The sequence below is a fragment of the Colius striatus genome, chromosome 25, assembly GCF_028858725.1.
Source record: "Colius striatus isolate bColStr4 chromosome 25, bColStr4.1.hap1, whole genome shotgun sequence".
Lineage (NCBI taxonomy): Eukaryota > Metazoa > Chordata > Aves > Coliiformes > Coliidae > Colius > Colius striatus.
This window is the reverse complement of record NC_084783.1, coordinates 4,385,499-4,403,995: the sequence shown is the minus strand read 5'-3', so window position 1 is coordinate 4,403,995 and position 18,497 is coordinate 4,385,499. Positions and strand designations below refer to the sequence as shown.

At 40.1% G+C, this 18,497-nt stretch overlaps 1 protein-coding gene across 6 annotated transcripts in view; it reads left to right on the top strand.

Annotated features, from left to right (window-relative positions):
* Positions 1-18,497, top strand: part of MYO9B (myosin IXB) — a 47,086-nt gene that overhangs the window by 14,575 nt on the left and 14,014 nt on the right. For 5 of the 6 annotated variants that reach the window (XM_062014869.1, XM_062014870.1, XM_062014873.1 and 2 more), the window contains exons 3-22: positions 5,174-5,268; positions 6,456-6,518; positions 6,644-6,743; positions 6,890-6,990; positions 7,212-7,341; positions 7,790-7,879; positions 8,100-8,216; positions 8,491-8,625; positions 10,538-10,659; positions 11,221-11,362; positions 11,594-11,789; positions 12,365-12,440; positions 14,029-14,139; positions 15,083-15,122; positions 15,644-15,766; positions 16,229-16,309; positions 16,521-16,631; positions 17,167-17,289; positions 17,789-17,938; positions 18,042-18,208. In XM_062014869.1, coding sequence (XP_061870853.1) covers positions 5,174-5,268; positions 6,456-6,518; positions 6,644-6,743; positions 6,890-6,990; positions 7,212-7,341; positions 7,790-7,879; positions 8,100-8,216; positions 8,491-8,625; positions 10,538-10,659; positions 11,221-11,362; positions 11,594-11,789; positions 12,365-12,440; positions 14,029-14,139; positions 15,083-15,122; positions 15,644-15,766; positions 16,229-16,309; positions 16,521-16,631; positions 17,167-17,289; positions 17,789-17,938; positions 18,042-18,208 — 2,273 coding nt within the window. The remainder of the gene's footprint in view (positions 1-5,173; positions 5,269-6,455; positions 6,519-6,643; positions 6,744-6,889; positions 6,991-7,211; positions 7,342-7,789; positions 7,880-8,099; positions 8,217-8,490; positions 8,626-10,537; positions 10,660-11,220; positions 11,363-11,593; positions 11,790-12,364; positions 12,441-14,028; positions 14,140-15,082; positions 15,123-15,643; positions 15,767-16,228; positions 16,310-16,520; positions 16,632-17,166; positions 17,290-17,788; positions 17,939-18,041; positions 18,209-18,497) is intronic. The other variant, XM_062014871.1, reaches the window with a different exon arrangement.

Sequence of the window (18,497 nt, the reverse complement as noted above, 5' to 3'; positions counted from 1 at the left end):
CAACTTATTTTGGAGACCTAAAGTTAACTTATCAGACTCTTCAAGCTAGTTAATTTAGGAAAATGGCAGAAAATGGAGCGAGGAGGTGGGAACATGTGGCAAGAGATGTAGTAAGAGAATTGGAGCTTCCTCTTCTGGCAGCCAGGCTCCTGTTGGTTTGGGCTGTCATAATTCTTCATGTATTATTTTGAATAGCGTTGCTTATTTCCATTTTTATATATTTTTGAAGATTTCTTACTGGCACTGAACCCTTCTTTGGAAATAATTAAGACTCAAATATAATGGGAAGTCCAACAGGAAGTGTTCATTAAGTGGTTTTCTAAAGAAGGCAGTTTTAAATATTAACTGATTAGTATTGGCAACACCATTGACTGGGAGGGATGAGATTTTCTAGAACTCTGCATCTTAAAAAGCTTCTTAAATTTAATTGTAGAAAATAAACTTATACTTCACCATTCTATGGAAAAAGAAGTAAAAGATTTTGGTGTCAGCTCTGTTTTCTCTGTTATGGTCCCTTGTGCTTGTGGTTTTGGTATAAGATGGACTTCAGTTGAGCAACGCTTCAGCTCTGGTTTTCATTTCTATTTGTCATGAAAGTCTGCATATATATTTAGTGGGTGTAGCCTGTTCTATTTAAGGGAAAGTAGTTGTTTTGAGTCTATTATGTGCATGTGTTTGTTTTAAGAATCATAATCAGAGGAGGAATGGAACTTCCTTTTTCTGTTTGATTGGATGTTACTCTTTTTTTTGGTAGAACTGTGTCATTGCATAATGTTCCCTGCTGCACACATCTCTGAGGGGAAAATCACCTCTTCCTGTATACATCCTTATCTGGATTGCTTGGACTTCCCAAGGACATCATACAGAGTGCAGAGTTGTAAAATTACCTTGACCAATGCAGCTTCTGTGTCAATGAGTTGATGTTTTGCAGCGTGTTTATGAAGACCACTACTAAACTGAGTTCAACTCTGAAGCAGTCATTTCCTCTTCCAGGGTGTATAATTGGAGCCTTTGATACCATTTGGCACATTAAAAGATTGGCCTGGGCTGTGATGGTTCTGCCATGGATTAGAGTCCTTTAGCTCTTTCAGATTTTTGGCAATCCTTATGAGAGAATTAAATGAGAGTTTTAGTTGTGTTCCTGAGGTGGATGATAGGAGTGTGTGTGTGGTTTGGGGTTTTCTTTTAACAGCAAATAAAAGGAGAATTTGGCATTTTTCCAAATACTTTTAAAGCTGTGGCTGTTGTAGGGGTTTTGAGTAGCAGATTCCAGTTCATCCCTTTTGCCTTCCAGGGGGAGAGGATGAGTTGGATGACTTCCTGACTCCCAGAATAGGCTCTCCCAACTCTTAATTCCTGGTGGCCTTGATCTGCTATTTATGACTTACCCCTCTTTTATAAGGCTCGTATTCTGCATTGGAGAGCTTTTGGTTTAGTTGTTTTGGTTTTATCTGTCTCCTCATGAATTCCCAAGGGAAACTAGTAAATGCGTTTGGTTATACAAATAAGTATTTCTCTTTATCTGATATTGTCTCACACCATCTGAATTTATTTTGTAAAGGTGTAGGTATCTCTCTGTAAAGACAAACCTGGGAGATATTTCAGCTGAATTTCAACAATGTGTAGACTACCTGGCTAGAATTGTTTGTGAAAGATGTTTTCTATGCAGAACAATGGCTAGGTAACATGAGAGCTCGATTCTTATCTGTAATCCTTTGTTTTGGAGGATAAAGTTACAGTAGGTTAAAGATATCTAACTGCTAAATAGCAAAATATTTAGCAGTTCACATTTTTGCACTTTTCTGATTTCGGGTCCTATAGAATTAACTTGTCTAAGTATATTGAAGAATATAGTAGCAGTGATTAGAGTTTAAAGTTAAATGTTGCTAAAAAATGCCCACCCAAAATGTTAAGTGGCTTGAAATATTATTTAAGAAACCCTACATGTTAAAAGCTCTTATGAGAAAACCATTCAGTACATGAAAACTTTTCTAAAAACTGATAATATTAGATCAGCTGTTAAGAATTTGCTGTATGCTTTGACTCAATACCAGACACATGAGATCATAACAGCCTTTAGTTTTAAACTGTATTCATTACTGACATGAGTAATCACTAAGAAAAGTTTTTCAGGAAGCTCTGGTTATGGGATTTCTTAACTCTATAATGCCAAAATATTTACTATTCATAAAATGAAGTCACAAACGTAGCTATACTGGGCTTTGCTTTCTTGTGTATAGCTACTAAACTGATAGCTGGTGGCTTAAGTTAGAAAACTTTCTTAAAAGAAGTTTTTCTGACATGGATTTTCAAATCCACTAATTCTGCAGTCTGGCAGATTTCACCACAAGAGATTTCTGAATGCACTAAGGAGGAAGTTGGATAGTGATCGTCAGTGAGTCACAGTGAATCGCTCTTGGTGGGAGAGCAAGAGGCTTTTCATTAACGTGTACAAGTGCGTAAAGGGTGGGTGTGAGGAGGCTGGAGCCAGGCTGTGCTCAGGGATGGCCAATGACAGGACAAGGGGCAATGGGGACAAGCTGGAACAGAAGAGATTCCAAAGCAACACAAGGACAAACTTGTTCCCTGTTGAGGTGAGGGAGCACTGGCAGGGGCTGCCCAGATGGGCTGTGGAGTCTCCTTCTCTGGAGACATTCCAACCCAGCTGGATGAGTTCTTGTGTGCCCTGCTCTAGGTGCTGCTGCTCTGGCAGGGGGGTTGCACTCTCAAGGTCCCTTCCAGCCCTTAAGATTCTGTCATTTGTTATTTATGGAGCAGACAGTTTGCTGAGTTGATGCTACTGGACTTCTGCTTCTGGTTTGGTGGTGTTTGGTAACTGTAAGCAATTGACCTTGATTTTATGCAGACATTCACATGCATGTGTGTGCAAAATGGTCCCTAAAGGAAAAGTCTGGGTGATAACTTGTTAAATAATAGCAACAAAAAGAAGGTGATGACATCAGATAATTCTTCCTTTGAAAAGTCTGAGTGGGGATGACATTTGCATTGTAACACGTCTGTAGAAATCAGGAGGCTGAACTGGGCCTCAGGCGTCTGTAAGCACTGCTGGATATAAATCCTCAATTTAGAAATCCAGTGCCATTTTTGAAGTTGCAGCAGAATCACTCAGTGACTTTCATCCTGCACGGGAACAGCTCCTTTAGCTTATTCCTTTAGGTCAAGAATAAAAGCTGTTTGGAGAATTATAGACATTTTTCCAGTCTCAGACTCTGAACACTTAAAATGTGCTTGTAAAAGAGCTTTAAGAACCCATTTTGACAACAGTGATCCAGGTGTCACACTGCAGTGCAGCTGCAACCCTTAAGCAAGTTTGAAAAAAGAACCAACCCAAACCAGAACAAAACAGGAGTTTGATATCCAACCAAGTGACTGCCATGCAAACAGCACCCCTCTCAGTGGCTGTCAGAATTAGGCCAATGGCTGTCATAATCCTAGGATGCATCAAGCAGAGTGTGGGCAGCAGGTCAAGGGAGTTTCTTGTCCCCCTCTACTCTGCCCTGGTGAGGCCTCATCTGGAGTCCTGTGTCCAGTTCTGGGCTCCTCAGCTCAAGAGGTTCAGGGAAGTGCTGGAGAGAGTCCAGTGCAGGGCCACCAAGGGTATAGAACATCTTTCATACAAGGAAAGGCTGCGGGAACTGAGGCTGTTTAGTCTGGAGAAGAGGAGACTGAGGGGGGATCATACCAATATTTACAAATATCTAAAGGGTGGGTGTCAGGACGTTGGGACATCCCTCTTTTCTGTAGTAGATAGTAGCAGGACAAGGGGTGATGGGATGAAGCTGGAACACAAAAAGTTCCACTTAAACATAAGAAAAAACTATTTCAGTGTTTCAGTGAGGGAGCCCTGGCCCAGGCTGCCCAGAGCGGTTGTGGAGGCTCCTTCCTTGCAGGTCTTTAAGACCCACCTGGACATGTTCCTATGCAACCTGATCTAGGTGACTCTGCTTCTGCAGGGGGGGTGAACTAGATGATCTCTAAAGGTCCCTTCCAACTCCTACCATTCTATGATTCTATGAGCAGTTTGGTTGTGTGTTGTGTACAGTATATGCATGTCTGTCGCTCTCTGGATGTGTGTGTGTGTAGGAAAAGGGTGTCATTTGTGTGAAACCATTCCTCAAACGTCCTATATTAGGAGAGGCAGATTTCCTAATGGAGGCCTTAATTGCTTGGAGCATGAAGAGGAAGCATCTGTGGCAGGAACTGCTGGTGACAGTCTGCACCCAGCTGTGTATTTTTCCAAACAATTGCATTTTACACAGGGTTTCTTCTCAGGGCTGGATTGCCTCCTGCCTGGTGGAAGGATGACAAGTCTTTCTTGATAACGCAAGGACATTCTCAATAACTAATGCTACTGGACCCCATTACCTTTGTAACCTTTGTTAGCTCAAGTGTGGCTCATGCAGAGGACATTGTATTATTCCTAGCAACTATCAGAAGGCTTATGATACAGGCAGGAGTATTAGAGATGCACAACTAGGGCTTGTGTGTTACCCTTTGTTTCCCCCTTTCCTAACACTTCCTAATAAAACTACATTTTTGGTGTTGGGTAGCAGAGCATGCTCCTAGCCAATGACTGTGACATGGTTCTGTAAACCAAAGGGGTTTGGTTTGTCTTTTTCCTGGTTTTATTTTTCAGTACACAGCTTTGAAAATTCATGGACTAACTTTACAAAGGAGATAATAATGTTCTGTTCTTCCTTAAAGGAAAGTTGTGTTTCTTGTGAAGTTCTTGAGTGGGAGTGATACGTTAGAGAATAGGATGTAGTTTGTGGCTTTTCTGTGGAAAAGGCAATTTCATGGTAATTCTGCTGTCATCTTCCTACTGAAGATCCTCTCTAAGGTTCTAGTTGTTAGTGACTGTGTCTGATTTGTGCTCTCTACCTGTGATTACTTGTAGAAGTATCTAAATGATATCATTCTCCTCTCTCCTTACGTCAAATATTATTGCATGGGGCAAGTAACAAATATATCTGTGAGGAGCAGTGAAAATGTCCTAAGCTGCCTTTTTGGTATCTGTGTGCTGCCATTTCCTTTGTATTTTGAGTTATACTGCAAGCTAACAGAAAGCTGAACAAGCAGCAGAGGATCTTGAGAAGCGACATGCTGGCATATTTCATTTAATTGAAAATTAACTCATTTTGCTTTATTACAGGCATTTGGAAATGCAAAAACAGCACATAACAATAACTCCAGTCGTTTTGGGAAGTTTATTCAAGTCAACTATTTAGAGAATGGCATTGTCCGTGGGTAAGTGCAGTAGGAGGTTTTTCTGAGGTTGGCTTGTGTGTCTTAGAAGCATGTTTATAGTTTTCACCCTGTGGTAGATGCTATAATATCATGCTACTGTAGACCCTCAATATTAATGAAAGCTTATGCTTTGCTCATCTTCAGTAGTGGACATTTTCACTTCAAGTGAAGAATTCTGTCCAGAAATCTTCTGTAATATTAGTAATTTGTGTGCAAATGCTTGTGTAGTTACTTGTATCGTGCCATAAAAACCACTTCCTTCAGACCTTGCTTTGTAAATTGCATCTTAATTTTTTAACACTGTATCTGCAAAATTCACAGCAGCATGTCAGGTATTGTCAAAATGTACCTCTGCGAGTGTAGGGTAGTGCCATCATACATAACATTGGTATGGAATTCTGCCTGAAGCTGAAGCTTGCTGCACTGTAGAGTTTCACTAGCAATCACTGACTTCTATGCTTCTGGTTGTCTTTCCTTTGAGTCTTCATGTGTGTAGTTTATAAAATGCCAATAGCATAAATGACTGGGAACTCTGTATGGTGTCCTCTTTGAGTGTTATTCTGCACAAAATTAGCAGTCGCAGTAGCTCGGGAGATTGGTACAATCTGACTATGTTTGTTTTGTCTTCAGCATGAGAAAAAGCTGCTCAAACTTCAGCCTCGTTGGTCTCATCCCATGTCAAGGACTTTAGATTGTTATTTAGGAGATTAATTTGTCAAACTGTAAGGAGTTTTCTGTGTGGCTTCCATTGTAGACTGACAGATATCATGAAACTTTAGCCAATTGGTAAGACTGAGAGTCAGACTGAGTTATTGTAGAACCTTGTAGTCTTTGCATTCCTTGTCAGACAACTGGTAATCTCAGAGTACAGAAAAGATTGTTAGCAGTCTGTGTATCTTGTTTCTGCATGCTATTTTTCATCAGCTCTTTTTTGGCTTTGTCTGCCTTTTTCCAGTTATGTCTGCTGAAGCCAAGCTCCAAAGATAGGTGTTTGTCAGGTATTTGTCTTTGTTCCAGTTACAAGATAGCACATACTGAATTGTTTTGGTTTAGATTTTACATACTGACTAAACTATTCTCTGTTGTGGTGCAGATTTCATTATTTGAACTCTCTTGGCAATCATGGTCTGATATTTTGTGAGGTCTTTGTTTTTGCCCTCATACTTTGATTTTTTGTGGCTCTTTAGGGCTGTTGTTGAAAAATATCTGCTTGAGAAGTCTCGTCTGGTTTCTCAAGAAAAAGATGAAAGGTAAGAGATTAATAACAGTTTACTTACACAATTGTAATTGATACAAGAGTTTAAGAGCTTCTAGAGTATATAGGATAAAAGAAAAAATCCTGTTTTCATGGATGATAAATGTATTGACTTTGTAGGAACTACCATGTCTTTTATTATTTGCTACTTGGAGTCAACGAGGAAGAGCGTAAAGAATTTCACCTCAAGCAACCTGAAGACTATTTCTACCTCAATCAGGTAATCTGTGACAGGGGTTTACTGATGCATTGAAAAATGTTGTCTGTCTGTTGTTAAAGATGGAAGAAAATGGAACAGATTCTATTTGTTTTCTTGTGAGGTTTGGACTTCATTCTTTGCCTTTAATTATGTGTCTCTCTTTGCAGCATAACTTGAAAATTGAAGACGGGGAAGATCTGCAACATGACTTTGAAAGATTAAAACAAGCCATGGAGATGGTTGGCTTCCTTTCAGCAACAAAAAAACAGTACGTAGGATCCTTTAAGCTTTTGTTACTGGTAGTTAATGTTCATGAATTGCAATACATTGTGCATGTGTGTTGGGATCACATTGAGTGCAATAGGATGCGAGCAGAGCTGAGTATTTGAGGGCTTACAGACAAATTCTTGAAGGAGAATTAGGTATAGCTAACCTGTTACAATGAATTCACGAGGAAAATTCTCACCAAATGACATTTTTCTTCCTTAGGATTTTTTCAATACTTTCAGCTATTCTTTATCTGGGCAACGTTACATACAAGAAGAAAGCTACAGGTCGTGATGAAGGGTTGGATGTAGGACCTCCTGAAGTGTTGGACATTCTTTCCCAGCTTCTGAAAGTAGAGTATTTCACTTCAGATCCGATGTTTGATGCGTCTTTTTGTCACCTTCTGCTTCAGTGTTTTACTTGAATATGTTGTTGCCCAGTTTGCTATGTCTAGATGCAGTTTGTGGTACTTCCACAACATTTATCTTGCCTGAGGGGGAATCAATGAAATTGAAATTATCAGAGCTAGGGATGGAATATAGCCTGTAGCAGGGAAGTAGAATTTGCTTACTCACTATTTGAGAGGAATATGTTTTGCAGAGATGTGTTCTTTGCTACAGTAGGGATACATCTGAATGAATCTAAGCTGAGAACATGTTAAGCTAATGATGAATAAAAAGTGTAGCTGTTATCAAAGAGCATGGGCTTCTCTGAGAATATTGTACATCCAGTGCCTCTATCAAATTACTCTCTGGGGGCTCTGAGGGTGACAGTAACTCTTGTTCTTGTTTGTTTTCAAGGTTAAACGAGAAATTCTAGTAGAAGTGCTAACAAAAAGAAAAACTGTGACTGCTAATGATAAGCTTATTTTGCCATATAGTCTCAATGAGGTGAGTAAAAGAACACTAGTAGAATGACTTTAAATAACTGAAACTTACTAATCTAGTACACTCTCACATTTATCAGGGGATGTGTGGAAGGTTAGAAGTTAAAAATAAGGACAGATTCTGGTTTTATTTGTCTCTGATAGGCTTGTAACCTTTGAGTGACATTGGCCTGAAATAGAAATGCTTTTTTTAAACAAAGTTCTAAACATTGTTTCATCTCCAGGCAGTAACAGCTCGTGATTCAATGGCCAAGTCCTTATACAGTGCTCTGTTTGATTGGATTGTTTTGAGAATTAATCATGCGCTCCTTAATAAGAAGGACATGGAGGAATCTGTTACAGTAAGTTTCTCATAAAAATGAGTCTTTGTGTATTTAGAGCTAACACACAGTGTGATATAGATGACATGTTCACATAGCTGGGGTAAATTGTGATTCTTCTGAAGTCCATGGTAAAAGTCTTGGTAATATTTAGTCACATCTGTACAATAGACACAACTGTAAAATATTCCAAATCTATTTGTACACACCGCAGTGCTTTTTGTAAGGATTAGCTGTTGTCTGGTAAGGCACTGTGTAAGAGATTGTTTAACAAGATTTCTTCATCTTCTCACAGTGTTTGTCCATTGGTGTACTTGATATTTTTGGATTCGAAGACTTTGAAACCAACAGTTTTGAACAGTTCTGTATAAATTATGCCAATGAGCAGCTTCAGTATTATTTCAATCAGCATATTTTCAAATTGGAACAGGTAAGAAACTGCAGTTCCTGAAGCAAACCTTTCTTAATCAGTGCTAATATGTTATGCAGACTCAGCCACTGCTTTGCAAAATCCCTTGGCAGAATTTCATAATTCCTTGAATATATTTCCAAAAGTTGTGGTTTTATTTCCTGCTTATTATTGTTTGTAGGCCGTGGCTTTGCTGTGTTTAATGCTCTACACATGCTAATGACAGCAAGGCCTTTCTTCAGAGGGCTAGCAGTAAGCTTCTGCTTGACTGCAAGAAACTAAAAAGATGTAAGCACAATCTCAGACAAAAGTCAGATGGAACTGTGAACTTTGAGACTGAAAGTCCATAAGTGAAGTGTTTGTTTCATGGGTTTTAAGTTACCTTTTTTTTGTTTGAGTTCTGGTTTAGGGTTTTGAGGGGTTTTTTTAATGGTTAGGAAACACTTTCTCTTATTTTTGTCAGTTTGTAAATATTTAATAACCAGTGTTTGTTGCTTCTTCCACCTGGCTTCGTTAAGGTATACAACTCTATGTTGATATTGGCAGTAATTCTGAAACCCTGATGGTACTGGCACATGTTGATTTACTTGTTCATAGATGCTACCATCTTCTTACAGAGTGCTTTGAGTGCCACAAGAGCTAACAGATCTTGTTTCTAGATTGAGGTTTAGGGGGTTTTTTGCTCTAGCCTTGTTTTTTTCTGGTTTGTGCTATAGCATTGTTCTCAGGTCACTCTGCTGAAAGAAAGAAGTCATTCTGTAGCATGGAGTATTTTGTGAGCAACACGTAGATAAATGAAACAAGGACTTTAGAGAGAAGAAAATTACCAGGCATACAAACTTTATATGTAAACATTATGTTGAGAGTCCCTGTTTTGTACCTTGTGACAGAAGTGCCTGCCCAGGATAACTAGGGTAAACAGTTACATTAATTTCCTTTTTTAAATGCTTTTTTTCAAGTAAGCCTAATCTTTGAGTGACCCATTTCCTGCATCTTCTGCAGCACGAGGGCCCTCAGGGCACATCTCTATATGTTTTTAAAGAAAGGCTTTTTTTTGTCCATGAACAATGGCACTTCAGTTCTGTGTGGTATGCACACTGAGCAGTCTGCCATTAAGTAGGCTGAATTCTACCTATGTAAAAATAATCCATTTCTTACTGCCATCCTATAGACCAGTGAGAGCTGCTCCTTCTGTTTTGTTAAATATAGAACTTAATTAGTCCATTTTCTGGAATATCTTTTTTACATTAGTACCTCATCATTATCTTCTTCTGTGGACATGGACAGCATTAAGAAAAACTGATCTTTTGGTTCCACATATGAGTGGAAAGCTTGTCCTCTCAAGCATTTGATGCATTGTCCTCTCAGCCATAGACGTTCATATTCTCTTGTCAAAGAGAGCTGCACGTTTTCTGGGCCTAAGTGATACACGTTGCTTCCTTAGGGAAGTTCTGGTGTTGATGTTGTCTGGGGCTTGGAACTGTTTGTGCAATTTGGAAATTCTGCAATTTGATATTAGATATTTGTCACTTCTCAGAACACAAGAACTGTGGAAGAGAAACGTGTACTTCAAATCCTCCAATGTCTACCTGTGTTTTTACTGTACCGATGTAGATGCAATGCCTAATTCCAAGTTTGTAGGCTGCTGTTTGCTGGGAAGGCACCACAAAACATTCTGTTCACTCCTTTGATTCTTAAATAGGTTTATTCCAAGCATCTGCTGTCGAGTGATTTGCCTAAATGGACCTTTGATCTGAACTAATATCCCTGCTGGTTTTTTCTTATTTATATTTTCCTTATTTTTGTTTCTGCTGCCTGAATTAACAAAGTCAAGTTGCCATAGCTGTTCAGTGATGTCTTTTAAGCACTGAGACCACAGGATATTATAGGTCAGGGTGCTGTACTGATGAGGGAATTTTCTTGAGCTACGCAGGAGGAATATAAGAGCGAAGGGATCACTTGGCACAATATTGACTACACTGATAATGTGGCCTGCATTCACTTAATCAGCAAGAAACCCACTGGCCTCTTCTATCTTCTGGATGAAGAAAGCAAGTAAGCAACAAATCTTCTGAAAAAGAATTGTGTGGCAGGGAGGAGGGAAGGACTGTGAAAGGGAACAGAAACACTTCAAACAGGAGAGGAATGTTGTGGGAAGCAAAGGGTCATCTTACGGCTGTGATCTGCACTCTAGTTTTCTTCTAATGACTCCAGTAGACTGGTGATATAAACTGATGCTAAAATGGAACTTTGGCTTAAGCCAACTTAGAAACTTTCACTTTTGTGTTTGACCATGCAATTACAATTAAAGTAAAATGCATGTAGGTAAGTCTTTAGAACATTAAGTTCTGAGTGTGGTGAATAGTTAATGGGGTGCTAACTAGACTGGTGAAGTGGGGGGAAGTGTTGACATACACTTGAAACCTCAGAATATTCTGCTATATGTGAACTTGTTTGGTTTTGATCCAGAAATTAAGCCCACCTCTGAAGTTTCAAAGCTGGTGTGTAAGTCTCCACTGAAGTGTAGAGATCTTGGACAGAATACTTTCCACGAGGATCTTCACTCCCTCACACTGCACCTCAGTAAACGTGACTTCTTTTGTTTTGTATCTCTAGTTTTCCACATGCCACCAACCAAACTCTACTTGCAAAATTCAAACAGCAGCATGAGGAGAACAAGTTTTTTGTTGGAACCCCAGTGATGGAGCCTGCTTTTATTATCCGACACTTTGCCGGGAAAGTTAAATACCAGATAAAAGTAGGTGATACATCTGATATTTTTTTCAGGGTGTAGAAAATTTGCTGGGATTGGATCAGATATGTCCTCCAGTCCAGTTCAGATTAATTTTTTGGTGGTGTAGATTGGAGGATAATGCTCACTGTAGCGAGAAATATTTAGTATAGTTAATTATTCTGATTAGTGACTAATATCTCAGGTCCAAGCACAGCTTTCCTGAGTGCTTGTGGTTCAGTGTGCCTGCTTTCTTAGGATTTCAGAGAGAAAAACATGGATTACATGAGACCAGATATTGTGGCCTTACTACGAAGCAGTGACAGCGCTTATGTTCGGGAGCTGATAGGAATGGACCCTGTAGCTGTGTTCCGTTGGGCTGTTCTGCGGGCAGCGATTCGAGCCATGGCTGTCTTTGCAGAAGCTGGACGCCAGAGAGCTCAGAAGACTGCAGGTATGGTGTGAAAAAAAACAACTCAGGAAGCTCTTCAGATACTGTACTTCAGATACTGTAACTGGTCAGTGCTTGTTGACACAACTAGTTTGCGGCAAAACCGTCTCATCGAGGTGCAATCTTGGTTTGGTAGTAAGGACAAAACTGACTTGTTATCAGTTAACATTCACACATCAGAGTGTCTGTCACTCTTGCATCTGAGATCATTTGGACTTCCTCCTCTAATAAGTGCACCATTTCCAGCAGACTGTGCTCAAGTCCTGTTTGTGGAAGTGGAGGAAGGTGTTCCTAGTTTAAATAAGCACTCTTGTCTTGTCAGTGGCTTTGATCTCCTCAGATCTCACCCAAGTTTCAAACAACTATTCAGTCTTCAATATTAAGTTTGAAAAGCTTGTCAGAGAAGCTCTAATTTACTTTCTTGTAGTAGAGATTTTGAGAAACAAAATGATCTAGCTTGGTGCCCGAAGTACTAGGCAAAAGCTACTGGCCCCTGGGTAGACGTTTGGCTTGTTACAGTTGGTGGGGGATTTTTTTTGTCTTTGTCAAAATTCCACTTGTTGGTTATTTCATAACAGGAGTGATACGTCAAGGACCTAGAGTTCCCCTTGGAGAGCTCCAGAGATCAAATACACCAGTAGAAAAAGTCTATCGGTGAGAAACACATCCTTAACCTGTGTCAGGGAAAAGACCTGAATTGCTGAGTTGCATTTTCATCCATCAGATGTCAACTAGATCTTGCCACAAGGATAACAAGTTTTATTTCTTCTGTCTTGTTTTGTTTGGCCTTTTTAATACTATCAAAACAATCCTCGAGCTTGTTTTATGTATGACTCAGTACAATCAAATATTGGTGGTGTAGCCTCAGTTCCATCTACCGCTGGGTTTTTGGGTTCTCTCTGTGCTTTATGTATGTTGCTTTTAGCATTGCATGTTCCTCTGCAGTCAGTATGTGTCACTGAAGGATTTGTACGAGCGCTCTAGTTTTCTGCAGCCTCACAGTGTGATTAGGAGGGAGGGCAGGTCCCCCAGAACTGCCTCCACACATTGCTCTGTGTAGGCACATTTGCCTTTCTGTGGAGTATTTAGATTGTATACATGTTCCTTTTGCAGCTGCTCAGTGCTTGATTTCTCATTTGATTGTTCTGAGGATTTCGATATAAATGCTTTTGAAGACATGATTTCTTTTTATGAAAACAAGAAGTAAGTAGAAGTAGGCCTGCACCTAAAGGCCAGGGAGGCACATTCCTGGACAGACTGACCTTCTGAGCGTGCTCTGGCTGGAAGTGAAGCCGTGAAGTGCAACTAAAGTAGAGATTTCTTGGTGCTTCGTAATTACATCCTCCTGGACAGTCTTTGTCACTTTTGGCAACTAAGAACTAAAGATATAATTCGTGTGAAAAGACTGATTATAGCATAGTATAACATACCTGTTTCCCTGTCATATCTTAAACCAAAAATATTGGTACTCAAAACTTGTTCAGAGGTACCAAGGGAAGCAAGCAACTGTCTGTAACAGTATTGCTGCCTCAGTGAGCAGCTCAGAATGGTGATCTAACAGTCAGGAGTGATTCTCACACTTCTGTTATTTTTGGTTTGTGCCTCTCTGGATAGTAAAGAAGGTAAGTTCTGTGCCAAGACACAACACTTCGTAAGCACGGTGCATGCTCAATATAGTGCGATCTGCCACGAATTAGGGAACATCCCAGGCTTACTTTGAAAAGCAAAACGAGGGAATAGATTTGAAACAGCAATGAAAAACAAGATTTCATCAGATGTTCCTGTAATAGCTGGTTTTTAACATACTCTTCTGATGCAAATCTGCTTAAGCAGCCTCATTGTAGTAGTCAAATCTAGATAGAACATATTTACTGATTGATTCTGAAGAAGCCTCTGTTTGCACAGGCCACAGCTTAACAAAAAGGTTCCTTGCCTTTTAAGTACATTTTGTTAAATTTCCCTGTTTTCTAAAAAGAAAAACCTTATTTTTCTCAAAGGTTGAATTAGAGAGTAAGTTTAGTGTGAGACTCTAGTCATTAAACGTTAAGGCAGTGACAGAGGAGGTGTTGACTTGGCATCAGAGTCATTCATGCTTGGGAAAAGTAGTCTGGGATTGACCTGCTGCTGTTTGGATCACACTTGGTGATGGGATCTCTTGGGGTTTTAACTCCTTGTTTTTCACCCTTCTCTCATGGCTATGTGTCTTTGTTTGCCATCTTTGTTTTGCCGTGAATCATTTTAGAGACATGCATGAGCAAATCATCGCAAGTATAAAAGGACTCCCCTGGCAGGGTGGTGATCCCTGTAAGCTGCTTCGGTCACTCAGTCGACTTCAACACCGCTCCCACTTCATGTGAGTTCTGGTGCTCTAGGTATTGCTTTGAAAGTGCAACAATAACCAAACAGTTATTTTAGTCCTTAAACAATCTACTTGTCTGAGATTTATCTTCTGCAAAAAAACCCTAAACCAGGCAAGAATAAAATAACTCCTTCTAAAAGATAGAAAGGCTTCTAGAGAATGCTTTGTTGCTTCATTGCATTGCATTAGCTGAAAGTGAAACCTACTTTTCATGTGAGCTGGCTTTAAAACCTAAGTATACAGGACAAGCTTGCAATCAGTCTGTGGTCTCTCATGTAATAAGTGAATGACAGCTGGGTAGCATGGAGTTGGAACATGCCTTACATCATGGAGTTAATATGCTTAGAATTTGGAGGATGTGAACTACAGCCTTGTTTCTGAGAGCTTCCGCCCCTGTGTGTGGATGGGAGCTGTGCCCGGGGCTTGTGGAGTGCCCCAGGAGCTTCTGGGGATGATCTGAGACATACCAGAAATTCAAGTGGAATACTGGGGCTTGTGTTGTCCATCACTGAGCAGTTAAGTACTTTCACAGGAGTTCTGGTGCAAGCAGCAGTGACTTCTGAACCAACTGTTTTTATTTGATAATGCCTTAGTATTATGAGCAATCAATGACTGCTCAGTTAGCTGAGGAGAACTTGCACAGAAACCATCTGTGCAACACTGCAATTTGAATAGCTTTAACGTCAGAGAAAATGTTTCACTTTTGAAGGCTTACAATACCCACAGAGTTTCTTTTGTAATAACTCTCATTGCAAAGCAGTTTGCCTTTCTTGCCTTGATCACCTGCAAGAGATGTGCATGAACACACCCTGATGCTGTTGTGCTAATTTGCTTCTGTGCTTCATTTTGCCTCATAAATTGCACCAATTATGACTTGCTGAAATCACTGAAAATTATCTGTCTTCATTTTCTTAAGTGATCTTTAATATTTTAACAGGAAAAGTAGAGGTGTCAAACAAAAGCAGATCATTCCCAAGGTAAAGTTTTCCAGTAAATTTAGGTTTCTCATGGGTTTGGGGTTTTTTTTTTGCACTGTGAACATTCATTTTGATTGTCAAAAAGGAAGTTTAGAGGATAAATGATAGAAAGCCCCTGCACTATGAAACTGTGTTTTCTGAAGTGAGTTGTGTCAATGTAAAGTACAGGTAAATGTTCACCTTTATTACAATTGCTGAACAGGAAAAGAGTCTGAATTGGCATCTGTTTCATTAGACTAAAGATGCCATCAATACATAAAGCCATTTCTAGTCAAGTCATGGAAAGCAAACACAGTGATTAAGTCATTTACCTTGTTCTCTTTGCTCTCTTGGGGTGGAGCAATGGAATAGTTTCACTCCTAAGAAGATGCTTTGGTCCAAAATAGAAATAATCCTGAAATGTAATCGACTGTGGAGCTCTAGCTACTTGGTCTTGTTCTTCCTCATTTTGATGTAGACAGAAATATTTCCCCTTCTGTTAAGAGACAAACACTTTGCTGATTATGAAAACTTTCTTCTAGAACTTGTTGGATTCCAAATCTCTGAAGTTCATAGTGAGCATGACTCTGCATGATCGAACTACAAAATCCCTCTTGCACTTGCACAAAAAGAAGAAACCCCCTAGCATAAGTGCACAGTTCCAGGTAGGTGACTGATGTAGTGCTCCATGCCTCTGGGTGCACCTTGACCTCATGGGAACACACCTTCTTGATCTGATCTTGCTTGAAAAACAAGGTGGTTTTTATTCTTGGGATCTGCCTGAAGTGAGTTTTGTTACTTGGTTAAAGTTAGGCTACGTTTAGAGGCTACTGTTATGCTATGAAACGTGTTAGTTCTTTGTATCAATCAGCCCCATCCTTGTATGTGGCTCTAGTGCTACTGTTACAGCTCATGCAAAGGCCACTTAATCTTGAGAAAAGGTAAAAATGGGTACAGGGACTTGCTGAGCAGTGTGGGAGAACCTCCATGTGCCATGAGATAGGATTTCATATAGGCATCAGATCTGAAGCAACCTAATTTCTGAGTAAGAAACTATAATGCAGGCAAATGCGACTCAAAATGCTGGTGTCTGAAGGAGAAAAAGGTTTCTGAATATTTCATTTCAGACTTCACTTAATAAGTTGCTGGAGACACTGGGTAAAGCTGAGCCATTCTTCATCCGTTGCATCCGCTCCAATGCTGAGAAGGTAAGACTGCCTCAGGAGCTCCTCGGTCTGACCTGACCAGACTGCTGAGGCTCTGAGTTTTCTAGCCCTGTAATAACATATCTTTCAACTTTTTCACTGTCACTTCATATGAAGGTGAAAGGTGACTGTGAAAACAGCATGTGCTTTCTCTACCAGAGAGAAATAGGTCTCTCCCAGCACTTACTAGCTGTTGCCTGATCATCTTTTTCAGAAAGAGATGCTTTTTGATGAAAGCTTGGTGCTTCAACAGCTAAGATACACTGGCATGCTAGAAACTGTGCGAATCAGAAGATCTGGCTACAGTGCCAAATACACATTCCAGGTAGGTGAGGAGCTGGAAGTGGATTATGTGTTTAGAGATATTTGCTCTTTTGGAAGAACACTCATTGCCACAGAGTCTTTTTTGTCTCCCTTTGTATCAAGCTCATGACCACTTGGGATGAACTGTAAAAATTCATTGTGGTTTTGACAGCCTGCATGGTAGCAAGTTGTAGTCTTAAACTATTGTGTGAGTCACCTTTACCAGTAGGTTGTACTTGTTCCATGAAGGAAAGCATTCTGAATGCTGTGTTGCAAATGTAAGCAATTGGTGCTGTCTCCATATGTTAATTAGTTTTCTATAAAACACTCTGCAGGTAGCTTTGTGGATATATATAGGTGATATGTACTGTGAACTGGAGGCTGAGTGAAGCCTGTGTTTTACAGAGTAGGAGAAAATAGCTCAATTTGAGTGAGAAATAAATACTTTCAACCCCTGTAGCTTAGATGTCTTAACTAGATTTCTAAAAGAAAGCTACAACTGTAGAGCTGTGAGTTGCATTCTGACTTCAATCTTGTGCTGTCTCTGTTTTTCACAGGAATTCATAGACCAGTTCCAGGTGTTACTGCCTAAAAATGCCAAAGCCTCCAAGGAAGACATTTGTGTTTATTTGAATAAACTAAAACTGGATGAAAGCTACTATCAAATAGGGAAGACCAAGGTCTGTGGGACTTTTCATAAGCCAATAAGGAACACTGATGTGGAAAATTTGGTGCATTTCACTTACAAATGTTACTCTTTCCTGCATTTTGCACTTAAATGAGCTATTTTAACTCTTACAAATGCTGACAACAGACATAATCATGGAATGATAGTAGTGGCCTCCTTGATTTTGATGCCAGCCTCTGTTCTTGCAGTATGTTGCAATCCTGTATCATGTGGGTATTGCTTTTGGGGAATTGTTGCTCTTGGCATTTGTCAAACAAGTCAATGTTTCCAGCCCTATGATTTGAGGACTGAAATTTCTGTAGTTTGTTTTAGAACCCAAACACTGAGATTGGGTAAAACAGAAGGATTTTTGGGGCATGCTGTTGGCTGATAAGGTTTGATTCAGTAATAAGCGTTACCGTTCTCATATTTTAACTGGTGGAGATGGCTCCAGTCGGAGCTGAAAGGCTCCTATTAACTGTTGATTGATGAACTTCTCTTTAACTGAGCAGGTTTTTATGAAAGAGGCCGAACGGCAGATGCTGCAGGATACACTACACAAAGAGGTGATCAGGAAAATCATTCTACTTCAGAGCTGGCTCAGGATGGTTTTAGAAAGGAGACGCTTTCTCAGAACACGGCAGGCAGCCATTGTTTTACAGGTATCTTGGAGAACTGTCACCCTTCTTTTCCTAACTGACCTTCTCAAGTAATAGTCCCCCACTTCAGGCAGCCCTCCCTTACCTTGGCAATCTCCATTCTTAGGCTTGCTGGCGTTCCCGTTGGGTGAGGATGACTCTGCAGAGGAATAATGCTGCCATTTATATCCAGTCAGCGTGGCGAAGATACAGAGACCAAAAGTGCTACCTTCAGCAGAGGAGGAGAATTTGTCTCCTGCAAGCCATGGTCAGAGGGCATCTGCAGCGTAAGAGGTAAAGGAAGAGGAGCAACTTGATCTGATCTGAACACATGCATCGTAACTACTTAGCTACTTGGCTTCAGCTGCCAAGCTTAGCTTCTGTGTGATACATTGACTTAATAAACAACTTCAAGGTAGTTATTAGCATGTGATACTGCAGTTAGTGTGAAATGGCTAGTGGTGTGTGGAAACTAGTTAAGCACTTAGTGCAGGTCAGATGAACAATGCTCAACACATGCCAGTGCTGCTAAGCAGACAGACCTCCGCGCAGTCATACTGGCACTGGAAGTGTATTTGTACAT